Below are 15000 nucleotides of genomic sequence, written 5' to 3' on the forward strand. Positions count from 1 at the left end.
ATGTTACAGATGGCTCGATGTCCCAATCAGTGAAAGAAAAAGTCAGATTGAATTCTGACAAGGAAATGATCAGAAGCAGTGGCCAGCCTTGTCCTCTCCTCTTGTCTTCTCTTCGCCACATGGACCCAAAACCAAATCAAAAAGCTCCAGGCGGAGGGTACGTGCACTTCTTTGTCCTTGAGACATCAGGAAACATTTGCCTTAGTGGAGGCTATTTTCAGCCCAGGGCCAAAATGTCCCTCGTTTCAGTTGTCAACACCCCCTGCGGGAGGGATTGGGTGTCCACCTGTAAAGGTGCCTGGTCCTCTGTCTTCCCAGAGAAGACAAAGCAGAAACAAGCCAGCTCTTTTAGTTCACTCAAGCCTGTGTGAGTGTGTGTGTGTGTGTGTGTTGTGTGTGTGTGTGTGTGTGTGTGTGTGTGTGTGTGTGTGTGTGTGTGTGTGTGTGTGTGTGTGTGTGTGTGTGTGTGTGTGTGTGTGTGTATGTATGTGTGTGTGTGTGTGTGCCTGTCTGTGATGCCTAGTTCAATCCCATTCGGGAATGAAGACTGGCTCTGATGTCAGTGGTGCGCTTGCAGTGCTGCATCCTGGGTATTTCTCACCCATTATGTAAGAAAAACAAACAAACCCCTCTAAAACCCACAGCTGAGACGCTGAGGTGGTTACGGCAGGCACACGCAACTGATTGGGGAGTCTGAAATATGAACGCACAAAGCAAGTCTTCCATCTTCTGTGTAGACTGTTGGTTAACGTCAACGGCCATTTTCAGCTTCAGGCTCAGTGTGAAACTGCTAGACTGTGTGTGTGTTTAGTAAGGGTCTGCTGAAGGTTTGCTTGAGCTGACTTGATACTTCAAACCAGTAGATATCGTGACTGTTGTTTTCAGTGAACCGTGAGGTTTCTCGCTATCCCTTGACGTGAGTTGGCTGGTTGCCACTTGGTGCTGGAAGATGCATATAACATAGGGAGACACTGTTGACTGTTCACTAAGGTGACCTGCTAAAGTCTAGTTCAGCATAGTGGTGGCTTGTGTTGGCAGTTTAATACTAGAGCAGTTGGAAGATGTAGACACTATTGACTGATGACTAAGGTGACCTGTAACCTGTTAAACTGCGGAGGTGGCTCGCGTCGGAAGGTGGATACTCACAGCTGGTGGACGCTGCAGTTGTAGAACTTGACCTCTGTGCTAATGAGCATCTGACCCGTCTCCTTGGAGTTCAGCCTCAGCTCCACGCCAGACCAATCTACAGAGAGGGAGAGAGAGCGGCCATTATTATCCTCATTAGAATTACTGTCGCTTCACAATAAGCATGTTGTTTATTTGATGCTTGTGCCATGACAACACAGCATTGCCATGCAACCAAAGTAACGAAAACATTTAATTAAGTTGTGAGATCTGAATAATGGTCTTAAGACAGATACAGGTGGTAATTGCTATATACTGTATACATATATGTGTGTGCTTGTGTATATCAGTGTGTGTGTGTGTGTGTGTGTGTGTGTATGAGAGAGAGAGAGAGAGCTTTTTGTAACTTCATGCCAGCAGACTGAAGCCAGTGTATCACAGGCAGATCACCATGGTATTGATTCACGCTGATTCACACACACAGAGGCAGCTGAATGTTATTCAGAGCATAGAGGAAGACCTTCTAGTGAATTCCAAGAAGCTATGAGAATTTGGCAAGCTGAACCCAATGGCTTCCAAGATCCCTTCAAAAGCAGACTTGCCATTTCAGGCAGCTTTCGATGTGGAGGGCAGCCTGTGTGTGTGTGTGTATGTGTGTGTGTGTGTGTGTGTGCGTGCGTGCGTGCGTGCGTGCGTGCGTGCGTGCGTGTGTGTGTGTGCGTGTGTGTGTGTGTGCGTGTGTGTGTGCGTGTGTGTGTGCGTGTGGGAGTTTTATGACCCTGTGTTCTCTGTTCCCTCCACAGGCACTTGTTTTTTTCTCTCTCGCTGCTCCATTTGAAGAAGAACACTAGTGGAGATGGAGGAACACAGAACACTAGCGGAGATGGAGAAACACAGAACACTAGCAGAGATGGAGGAACACAGAACACTAGTGGAGATGGAGGAACACAGAACACTAGCGGAACACAGAACACTAGCGGAGATGGAGGAACACAGAACACTAGCGGAGATGGAGGAACACAGAACACTAGCGGAGATGGAGAAACACTGAACACTAGCAGAGATGGAGGAACACAGAACACTAGTGGAGATGGAGAAACACAGAACACTAGCGGAACACAGAACACTATCGGAGATGGAGAAACGCAGAACACTAGCGGAGATGAAGAAACACAGAACACTAGCGGAACACAGAACACTAGCGGAACACAGAACACTAGCGGAGATGGAGAAACACAGAACACTAGCGGAACACAGAACACTAGCGGAGATGGAGAAACGCACAACACTAGCGGAACACAGAACACTAGCGGAGATGGAGAAACGCAGAACACTAGCGGAGATGAAGAAACACAGAACACTAGCGGAACACAGAACACTAGCGGAACACAGAACACTAGCGGAGATGGAAAAATCCTCCCTGTCTCCCCTTCAGACTCCTCTCTCCAGCTACGGAACATTTTACTGGAATATATTTTCTACTTTTCCTCTTCATTCCTTTCCTCTTATCTCATTTCCTACTATCTGCCTGTGTTTCTGATGTCCCTCATTATTAGTGGTGGGGGAATCGATGTCCATATGTTCAATAATCCATAGGAGAGGGCTGGCCGATACCGAGCCTCTGGGGATCCGCTGATATTTACCAGCACAGTGCTGTGATTGGACAGCGCTCTTATTTGCCCCCTGAAGTAAGCCCCAGAGGCTCATGGGTAAACAGTGGTGCCATTTCCTCTAAAGGTGGGGGGATTACTGCCATGGATATATAACTCAATACTGACCTTAAGTTTGTGATGGCGCATAAAGCATGTGCATCATTGGCTCATTGACTCATTGGCTCACACACACATGCATACACACACACACACACACACACACACACATATGGTCTCCAGTCTACACACACACATATGGTCTCCTCCTCTCTTATCCTTCTCCTCTCTCCTCCTTTCCTCTCTCCTTGTCTCCTCTCTCCTCCTCTCCTCCTGCAGGTACACTCTACCTACCCTCGTACACCAACACCACCTCCACTGCCCCCCCCCTCTCTTCTCCTCTCCTCCCTCTTCCTCTTCTCCTCTCCTCTCTCCTCCTCCCCTCTCCTCCTGCAAGTACACTCTACCTACCCTCGTACACCAACACCACCTCCACTGCTCTCGCCTCTCTCTCCCAAAGACAAACTCATTTAGATTACACCCACACTGACCCCGCAGGCCAAACACTGGTCCCAGAACAGCAGCTAATGGCCTGCCTATCCTATCCCTGTCCCTGGAGCATACGGCAAGGAAGGAGACCAGGCTCCAATCACTGCCCTGTGGCTATCAGGCTAGATGAGAGCCAGCCTGGGGGCCGTGGTGAAGCCATTGTTGCTGCTGACCTGGGACCAGAGAGGGCTGTTGGATGGAGAGACTCCGGCACAGTTGGATCAATAGCAGTCGGGGTAATGTGCGGAGAGAACAGGGGCTCGGTTTAAATGAACAGCTCATTAAAAACTCACCACCAGAGCTTCACACACATACAGAGGGAAGAGAGGGAGAGAGAGAGAGAGGAAGAAGAAGAAGAAAAAGAAGGAGAAGAAGAAGAAAGAAGAAGAAGAGAGGGACCAGGGACCCTCTTTGACTAAAGACAGCAGAAGTGGAAGAGACAGCGACAGACCGTGAGAGATTGAAGGCAGGAGGATAGCAGGAGAGAGGAACAAATCAACACTCTCCATCGCAAACACACAGCGAGGGCCAGATGGGAGCAAAGACAACGCCCCAGGAGAAGACTGCCCGCGACACACAGTGACAGATCCCCTCACGGACCGAGTGACTGAACCCACATAAATCAGCACTATCAGGCAGGGACTCACACGGCTAAAGTTCATCAGGCTACGCCAATCAATCAAAATAACACCCGCTCTCTGTTTTGTAACAAGGACAGCCTAGGACTAGCAGCATGCATTATTTAATACTGTATGCATGCTATGGAATCTCTTTTTTCCCCTTTCATGAGAACACCACAGAAAGTTCTGAGCTTCAGGGAACTAAGTCTCTGAGATGCTCAGAATGCAAGCAACCCACTTTTTGAGGAACAAACTCCAAACTGGACTGGCCCTGTCGGGGAGCTGCACTCTTTAGCATTTGCTGTGTGCAGTGACGTACTGTATCCTCAGCAGTGCTTTTCAGGTCTGCACACGGGCGTCTAAGAGGCTTTGTAAGTCGGCCACAGCTTTGCAATGTTGCTTCAACTGAGTTTACGGTCTAACGCTCCCAATTAATGAGTGATGCAGCACAATTCAATTCACAAGCGCAACACACACACACACACACACTCACACGCAAACACACACACACACACAAGACAGGTCTGAGGCTGTGCCACAAAGGCACACCCTTTATTATTATTTGAATGAGTTTTGGACTAAACAAATGATTTCAGAATACTCTGTGTTAATGCTTGGCTGAATACCCCTTTTGATTAGCTGCATGGCTAGTTTTGCAATATTAGATGGATACTGCAAAGCCTTCTGGGGGCTTTTGGTGGGTGATGGATGATCTTAACTTCACAAGTCAGCATTTAGCAGTAGCCCTGCAGTTTTCCCACATGCCACAACGCCACAACATGATTTAGCTCTCAGCATAAACGGACATTAGGATTTATAGGGAAGAACAGATCCAAACTGAAAATGATGTTGGAATGTGAGAATTGGGAAGAGTGGAATGGCATTCGTGGTCTAAGCAGTGCTAGTGTGTAACACATGGTTAAGGAAGCTAATTCACAGATGTAGGGGGCATTGAATTGTCAAAGTACAGTTATGGAGCCTGAATTTAAATGCTCATTTAAAAGAATGAAAAAGAAAGAAGTGGTCAGACGGATTTAGAGGGTTTTGCATCTGAACTCTTCAGTTATCCCCTAATGTTAAATAAATTACAGCAAGTGAATGCATTTGTGCACCCAGTCACATGAACATAGTCATTTAGGCATTAACCCTTGTGCTATCCTCAAATCTTACCGATACTTAAATTTGACCCCAGCTAAATAAATTATAATTCATATTGTTACCCAGTTTTTTTGTGACAGGTACTTAACAAGAGTATGATAACCACCATCAAAAGCCCTACAAAACAATCCCACCCCCCCACACCCCTTTATGAACCTTGGAACCCTGGTTGGCCATCCAGTGTCAGCAGCCCAAAGGCTTGCTGTTGCTTCCCCTTTTGACTTTTTCAGTCCTGCCAAAATGACTTGTAATAAGTACTTGTGTATGTAATAACGATAATAACAATATGTTCCCATACTATTCAACTAATAATATCCATAATGTGTCAAATATTCATGTATCTTATGTTTCATACAGCTGGGGTCAAACTGACCCCAAGGAACATCAATGTACAAAATATTTGTACAGGACATTGAAAACATATTATTGAACAAATTTCATGCTAACTCTGTTGTACCCTTCAATTGAGGAAAAGTCATGAAACATGAAAAAAAAAAAGTGAACCATATATTTTATGATGTTAAACGTTGCTTGGGGTCAAATTGACCCCAAGGATAACAGAAGGGTTAAATGTATTTGCACATGTATAGGTACTAAATGTTTTTTGTACACTAACAGGCATGATATGCATTTGCATACTTATCAGTCACAATATGTGAAATATTAAAAACAATTGCATCGGACTCGGTGTGTACACAATTCGCAATTCGCAATTTCGGGTCGCATCTGGTGTGTACTGGCCTTAAGTCCCAAGCAAAGGAATGTTTACCAAACAATGTGGCTGAATGTTCTAAGTTCTATGATGAATTCTAGAATTCCTGTAAAAGGCTTGGACAGTACCTTGGTCAGTGGGGATGATGGGAACGTCCTTGGCGGCGGGGGACAGGCACAGGATCTGGTTGCCGTTTACCTTGCCCTCCACCTCCGTCAAGTTGCCGAAGGAGCAGGTGATGCCGGCGGAAAGGTCTGGCACGTCGGTCACCTTCACCAGGAGCTGAGAGCAAGGAGAAAAAAACACTGTGTGAACTAGAATTCTGTGAGCACACACACACACACACAAATACACAAGCGTATACTGTACACACACACACACACATAAGATTCTTATATTAGAAACACCATGACATATATATATATATATATATATATATATATATATATATATATATATATATATTATTTCTGTACAGCACATGATAATGTACAGCACATGCATTGACATTCATTATGTTCACTGTTTTGTGCAGCACTCCTTATGTGTCCTACACTGAAATCCATATCAAGAGATATGAGAGAATTTCACCATTCTTTTCTTTTTTCCATTTGAAACCATGAGTTTAGCCACAGGTCCAGACATGAAATTATAGGCTTCTACTTGCCATAAGCCCTGGAGAGGGTAAATATCACGTGAAGCCAGTGACAGCCTTTTATATCAAAGTGGAAAGCTCTCTTTTAAAAATGGGCACTTGACATACTGTATTCAGTGTTCCTTTTTTGAACTTCTTTCTCACACACACATACACACCCAGGCAGAACACACACACACACACGCACACACACACACAGGCAGAAAACACAAATGCAAACACACACTGGTCCCTTTGAAGTAACTCTCTCGAGAGAGGTGGCATAGGGCCTAGCATGCTATTAATTGTCTATTAATAAATGTCTGTGTGTGTGTGTGTGTGTGTGTGTGTGTGTGTGTGTGTGTTTGTGTGTGTACATGTGTGTGTGTGTGTGTGTGTGTGTGTGTGTGTCTCCAGCCGACGGGGGAAAGAGCTGGGGTAATTATCGGCATGGCATTTTCTGCTGCTTGTTCTATTAGGTGCTATTTTCCTTCCTCTCCTCCTCAAGTCCCCCTAACACCCATCCTCCCACCATCTTTCCTTGTTTCATCTGCTAAACTCTGAGAGCGACAGCAGCCCAAACTATCTACCATGTGTGTTTGTGTGTGTGTGTGCCCATGTGTGTATGCCCATGTGTGTGTGCCCGTGTGTGTGTGTGTGTGTCTTCTGTTCTGCCTATCAATGGCATGCCTATCACGGTTGGCAGTGCTTCCTCTGGTATTGCACTCTTGTTTATCGGCACAGAGAATGAGAATGCAATGAGGCTGCTCATTATGGCAAAAAGTCCACCATCACTAGTCGCCATCATTGACTCGCTCTCCACTGTCAGATCAGCACTCAAGTTTGCTCCCCAGACGCTAATTAGATGGCTTGATATTTGTCTCTAGCCACACATGTGTATGTGTGTACACACAAGCACACACACACACACACACACACACACACACACACACACACACACACACGCAAAACACACACACACACACACACACACACACAGACACAGACACACACACATACAAATTCACACACAAAATGAACACATTTTGGCAGAGAGAGACTGTATCCAAAGTACACAGCCCCTCTGTGGAATAACACAGCCACCCCCTCCTCTCCTCTCTCCAGTGCTCTTCCCGTGTCATCCCATCTCTGTGCCCAAGCCCTTGCTGGCTGGGTGTCTCAGCCGCTTGGCTGTCGTACGGTTGGTGTGTATTTTTAAATGAAGGTAATTTGATTGTTTTCACTTCCTTTTCATGTTGCTCCTGGATGAGCTGTGTTGTCATGGCGATACCCTCCTGCCACAGCAGGAAGCAGGGAGCGGCATGACCCTGTTGTTGGTGACTGTGTGTGTGTGTTTGTGTGTGTGTGTGTGTGAGGGAGACTGGTTTTAAAACAGTATGGAGTAGGGCTAGGCGATATGGCTGAAAACTGTATCACAATATAAGTATTTAATATCAGTCGATATCGATAATTATTGATTTCAGATCAACCAGAAGGGAAAAAAAGTTCAATTTATACACTTTTATTTTAAACTTTCCTCTGATTTTAATCACCTCAGTTATCAATCAAAGCAAACAGGGAAAAGAAATAGCAACACAATCATGAAAAACACTCAAATAAATAAATGTGCACATAAGTCTGAATGAAAAGCAGCACTGGTTGAAGCCTGGAAATATTGTAAACAAAGTAGCTTAATTTGCTAGTTTATCATAGTCTACTGGTTAGACTGTTCAGTTTCCCCACGTGTGTTTAAGTTTCAAATGAATACTTTTCATTACTCTCTATGGGACAGGCCCGTTTGAGTCTTGGAAAATACTTTTCCAGTTGCATCGGGATTGAGATGATTAGAACTTAGCAGTCAATTTGAATGCAACAGTTGTGAACAAATTTGTGCAGCGTGCTAATGATGCTAACTGGATATAATAGCAATTTAGCGAGTCATCTTGCACGATTGAGAATGTTTGGATTACATGTGCATGCTGAGAGAGAGAGAGAGAGAGAGAGAGAGAGAGAGAGAGAGAGAGAGAGAGAGAGAGAGAGAGAGAGAGAGAGAGAGAGAGAGAGAGAGAGAGAGAGAGAGAGAGAGAGAGAGAGAGAGAGCACGGGACAAGAACTCATTGAGAATCTGTGTTGAGGTAGGCCTACTTATATCGCTTACTCTGGTAGAGTTGCATATACTAGCTACAATGCAAGATATATTTAGCCTATTTATTTTTGAACAACGTAAGGCGGGAGGTGAAGGACCAAACACAGCTGTCAGTCTCAAACACGCGTCCTGGGCCCACATCAGATCTTCAACCATCTCCCAACCCACCCCGTGGCTCTCTTGGCAGCTCCATGGGCTCTATAGCTCTACTATACCAAGCCAAGATGGAAGATGAGTTTGTGAAACTCCTTTGGGTCAGACCTGGCTCTGAATCTCACGCTCTCTGAGCTACTATTGGCTAGAGTATATGCATGAGCAGATTTAGTGAAGCAAAAAGAGACAGAGAGAAAGAGAGAGAGAGAGAGAGAGAGAGAGAGAGAGAGAGAGAGAGATGGAGAGAATGAGAGAGTTAGAGAATGAGAGAGAAAAAGAGGAGGATAATGAGGAGGATTGAACGAGTAGGAGCTTTCCTCCTCTGCTTTCTCTCTGGCCCTGAAAACAAACGCTGACTATTTATGCATAAACATGATACTACGCTCTCCTTGAACAAAACCCCCACATCCACCCACACACTCTCACACTCACACACACACACACACACACCTTTTGGCATGCATCTGAATGTACACATACACATACACTCACACACTCAAATCTCAGATTACAAACACACACACACAAGCTTGCTGAAATAACTCTGAAATCCTCCTGGAGCCTGCTTATGCCTCCATAAACTCCCACGCTGAGCCCTGGTGTGAAAGGGAGGCAGTAAATATCTCCCCATCTGTGGAGGCAGCTCACGCTCATCTGCATCTGCACCGGCGGGTCAGCGGCACGCGCCGCGTACACCATCGCAGCGCAGCGCAGCGCAGCACAGCACAGCACAGCACAGCACAGCACAGCACAGCACAGCACAGCACAGCACAGCACAGCACAGCACAGCACCGCACAGCACAGCACAAGAACCTCATCTCTACACATCTCTACTCATCTCTACTCATCTCTACTCATCTCTACTCATCTCTACTCATCTCTACTCATCTCTACACATCTCTACACATCTCTACACATCTCTACACATCTCTACTCATTTCTACAGAGACACATTCTTCACTGCACAACGGTTCATCGGTATGAATGGTGATCACTTTTTCACTCCATGACGGGTGACCTCTTAGAAGTCACATTCTTCACAGCACAAATGTTGATCTACATAAAGGCCCATCTTCCAGCTATCTCCATTCAGTGCCATCACACAAGACCTGCACCCATGGCTGGTTTGGTTTATAAAACATTCTCATTATCATAACAGCGTGACTGGTGAGAGCCATATTCTTCAGCTATCCACCAGGAGATGGTCATGGTCAGTGCCATCACACATGTGGTCATACTGTGGCTATTCGTTGCTGCCATTGTGTGTTTACGTTTAAGATGAAGAGACGAACAAAATTAGTGTGTAAACAGAGCACTGTTGAGATGGGCTTGTTAATTAGGGACTTGTGAATTATTAGTCACCTGTGAAATGATGTCACCTGTGAATTATTAGTCACCTTTGTAAAATATTAGTCACCTGTTAAACACACACACACACACACACACACACACACACACACACACACACACACAGAGAGAGTCAGGTGGATGCTCACCGGCACGCTGGGCTCGGACACGGCAATGCTGTCGGGGTAGACGGTGGCCTTCACGCATTGGTTGAGGGAGGCAGCGAAGCGGTATGGCTCGTTGGCGCGCTCACAGCGATCCCTCTGGGTGCACCTGTGCAGAGAGAGAGGGGGTTGAGAGATGATAGACAGAAGGCAGAGGGAGAGAGGAAGCACAGGGTCAGAAAGATCATGTCACAGGAGCCCTGGTGCAATGTTTACCATTTCTGAAAAGTAAGTATTATTCACTCCGGTACACTGCAGAACTGAAACCTTATTCAGGCTCTCAGCAACGGGAGACAGCAGCACTGAGAGCCCGGTCTTCATTAACATTCAATCACCATAGATACAGCTGAGACGCAGTCCATCAAGGTTCATTCATTTCATTCTATTTAAACTGAATTAAAAAGCATTTAATCCAAATGAATTGATCAAATTAATTTCTGAATTCTATGAATGCTTGTGAAATGGTGACGAAAAAGGAGAAGAATCCATGGCAGACAGTACATTGTATAACATGCCCATTCTTACAGTGAACTATTCACATGGGTTTACTGAGGATAGAGTAAGCGTTGGAGTTTAGTACACTGCATTAAAATGTTCTTGCTGATGCTCTTTCCGTGTTTCACCCAACAATGTAACAGCAGCTGTGTAATGTATAAATCATCCTGTAGCAATGTGCAAACACCATCTAGGCCATGACATCATACTCCAGGGAGCATACGATAGCCTATATGCTAGTGGCAGGTACATCTGTACTACACGTCACTATGTGGATGTGAATCACTTACATTCTCAATGTAACATAAAGAAACTCTGGGATGGGAGATGCTTCCTGCTCTAAGTGAGTCTGTGTCATGTGATCTGTGTCCTACTCTAAGTCACTGGTCTGTGTCATGTGATGTGCTCTGATGGCTCCACATCTGGTTGTTTTAGACATCTACTGCTTTCATTGAGCATGCAGCAACAGCATCAGCATAACACCACACTGCATCGCACCGCACCGCACCACACTACACCACACCACACCACACCACACCACACCACATCGCACCACACCGCACCACACCGCACCACATCACACCACACCGCACCGCACCGCACCACATCACACCGCACCACATCGCACCACATCGCACCACACCGCACCACACCACACCACACCGCACCACATCACACCGCACCACATCGCACCACACCGCACCGCACCGCACCACAACGCACCACACTGCATCACACCACACCACACCGCTCCACACCACACCGCACCACACCACACCCCACCACACTGCACCACACCACACCGCACCACACCACACCCCACCACATCGCACCACACCGCACCACACCGCACCACACCACACTCATTATGGAAATGCTCTGATGCTCTTCCTGGACAACACATGCACAATTAGGCAACAAGAGAGTGCACATTAACGCACTCGGGCGACAAAGAATTACACAGCCTGCTATTCTTACACTCTCTCTCTCTCTCTCTCTTTCCCTTTCTCTTTGTCCTTATCCTTCCCTCTCTCCTTTCCTCTGAGTCTCTCTTTCACTCCTTCCTTCTCTTTCTCTCTCTCTCTTCCTGTTGGTCCCCCATTCTGCTTTGTTAAGGCAGTATCTGTGTGTGTGTGTGTGTTTTTGTGTGTGTGTGTGTGTGTGTGTGTTAGCTGTGGTAATTGGAGCCCAGCTAGGCTTCAGACTGGCCTGGGATGGCTTGGGCGCTGTCCTTGGTGCTGACGCTGACTCAGGCCCATCAGTGTTAATCCCAACCACTGGAAACTACATGACAAGCCTGAGGAACGAGACTAAACACTGCCAGCTGCCTTACACCCATAGACAGACATACACACACGCACACACACACACACACACACACACACACACACACACACACACACACACACACAGACACACACACACACACACACACACACACACACACACACACACACACACACACACACGCCACCCTCTCCCTCCTCAGGCCACTCCTGCACAAATGAGGCCTTGAGGGGCTCACCTTAGGCAGGTTGTTACCATGGATATTGCACGTCAATCCCCCACCCTATACATCTTGAGTGAAAAGTGGCAAATGATACTGGGAGATGTTGGAGACTTCTCGTCCTTCCCAAAGCACAGACAAACAAAGACACAAACACACACACACGCACACACACACACACACACACACACACACACACACACACACACACACACACACACACACACACACACACACACACACACAAACAACAGACACACATGCATAGACACACACACACACACACACACACACACACACACCCACACACACACACAACACACACACACACACACACACACACACACACACACACACACACACACAAACACACACACACACACACACACACACAGACAGACACACACAAATGTACAAACAATAAGTGCTACTGGAACCACCTACATACAAAGAGACTGCCCAACCCTCCGATTTAACCCACTCCCCCCTCTCACTCTGACAGGCAGTATTTGGGCGTGCAATTTGGCGTGTCTCTTTTACATCCCTAGTGCCAGCGGAGAATGACACTTAATGCACTTTCACATGTAAAGGGGGTTTTATGCATACCTCACAAACAACACACAACCAAAGGAGGAGAAATGCCAGCAACCAGACTAAACATGGAGGGGCAAAAAAACACAGACATGGCATTGATTTTATTTTATTTGTGTGTGTGTGTGTGTGTGTGTGTGTGTGTGTAGGGAAGGTTACAGTTGCCTGTCTATCTGTGTGTGTGTCTGTGTGTGTGTGTGTGTGTGTGTGTGTGTGTGGGTGCATCTGAAGAGGGGGGTATTGGCATGTGGTGGTTGCCATGGCTCCTGGACACAGCCATTATTGGGTTTTCAGAGGCTCACCTCTCCGGTCCCTCATTAGCTGAAGAGCATGCCACTGAGTGCCGGCAAGCACCCCCTTCTATTACACACACACATACAAAGACATGCACACACACACACACACACACACACACACACACACACACACACAGAGAGAGACACACACACACACACACACACACACACACACACACACACGCAAACACACACACACACACCACACACACAGAAACACACACACATATGTAGCACACTGCCTTTGACTGTCATTTAGACAATGCCACCTGCGGCATACGCACACACACACACTCACACATACACACACACATCCCCTGCTCATGGTGGGTAATGTGGACAGCATGTCTGTCATACGGGCATGCCTTAAAAACATTTCCACACAGCCTTTGTTCAGCAGACACAAAAGGGAGAGAGAGAGAGAGAGAGAGAGAGAGAGAGAGAGAGAGAGAGAGAGAGAGAGAGAGAGAGAGAGAGAGAGCGAGAGAGAGAGAGACTGAGCACATTGTTCACACCTGTGTGTACACACAAGACAAGCCTGGGAGGACTTTCAGTGGAAGCAGGTAGGAAGCAGAAGCAATAATCCAGAAAAAAAAACACACAGTGTGTGTAGTAGTGCTTGTGTGTGTTAACCTTTCTCTGTGACACTGTGTCACTGTGTGTGTGTGTGTGTGTGTGTGTGTGTTGTAGGTGATGGGGGTGACTGACAGACAGACCTTTGGGTCCTCCTGCATTGACGGCTTTTAGACCTGCACACCAGACAGCCAATTACATTGTCACCTCTACCGCTTGCTCTGTCTGCCACACACACACACACACATACACACCCTGAGCTCTCATTTATGCGCTGTCACCTATGGCAAACTCTCACACAAACAAACTCTGAAAGACAGATACCCAGCCAGACTAGCAGGCATTACTATAAAGATGGATGCAGAATAAGGTCAATAAACAAGATGTATGCAGAGCGCGGGGGAAGTACAAATTCTGAAATAAGGAGGGAATAGACAACATTAGAGTTGGAAGTGGTTTTATCCACCAAGTCATTTCCACTAGTGATCAGTGATGATCACAAAGGCAGAAGACTTTAAAGCCACAACTCAAACCATGTTCCTTATCAATAATAAATCCCCAATCATGTTACAACACCAGGCACAGGGAAAGGAGGGACTAGACTCCAAGAGCTGTGTATGTTTATTTGACTGACTTTACTTCAGTATTTTAAAATAAAATGTGTGCTCTGCAACAGAGAGCCATTTTTGGAAACACTCTCACACACATGGCTGGGTAAGATTTCCTGGCTTGTTACCCTGACTCCCCCCAGCCAAACTCCAGTGCCGTGGCACGGTGTGGTTAGTTGTTGCACTGTGTGAGCAGCTGGTCCAGCCCAGGCTGAGCATCAGCTTTTTTACAGACAGAGAGGGGAAGCCATTTTAGAAACAGACAGGTTCTCTCCAGCGCTGCCTCACCACAGCCTGAGCTGAGAGTGGTAACTACACACACAATAACAGCCATGGCAGCAAATAACAGATAAAAAAACCCGACATGATTTCACTACAGTTAGCCCATCTGCTAGAGAACAGAGGGATAAGAATTGAAGGTGAAGAGAGGAGAGAAAAATAGAGAATAAGAAAAACAGGTAAAAGGAGAGAAGATGAATGACTGAAGCAAAACAAAGAACGGAGACAAAGAGATAAACAACAACAAAAGATAAAGGCATGTGTACTTGTCTAATACATAACTAATCTGGGAAACAAAATTAGACTCACAGGGCCAGATGTACGTACATTTGCGAATGTCGTATTTATCAAACTTTCAATCCAAAGTGTAAACTGCGGCTTTCTCTGCCTTTCT

The 15000-nt window shown here is 46.3% G+C and overlaps 1 protein-coding gene across 1 annotated transcript in view; it reads right to left on the minus strand.

The window, feature by feature from the left end:
- Positions 1-15000, minus strand: part of plxna2 (plexin A2) — a 151136-nt gene that overhangs the window by 90078 nt on the left and 46058 nt on the right. Inside the window, exons 3-5 of the mRNA XM_048240842.1 lie at positions 10243-10366; positions 5942-6095; positions 1147-1243 (exon numbers count right to left, since the gene is read on the minus strand). Coding sequence (XP_048096799.1) covers positions 1147-1243; positions 5942-6095; positions 10243-10366 — 375 coding nt within the window. The remainder of the gene's footprint in view (positions 1-1146; positions 1244-5941; positions 6096-10242; positions 10367-15000) is intronic.

Source organism: Alosa alosa, chromosome 4, assembly GCF_017589495.1.
Source record: "Alosa alosa isolate M-15738 ecotype Scorff River chromosome 4, AALO_Geno_1.1, whole genome shotgun sequence".
Classification (NCBI taxonomy): Eukaryota; Metazoa; Chordata; class Actinopteri; order Clupeiformes; family Clupeidae; genus Alosa; species Alosa alosa.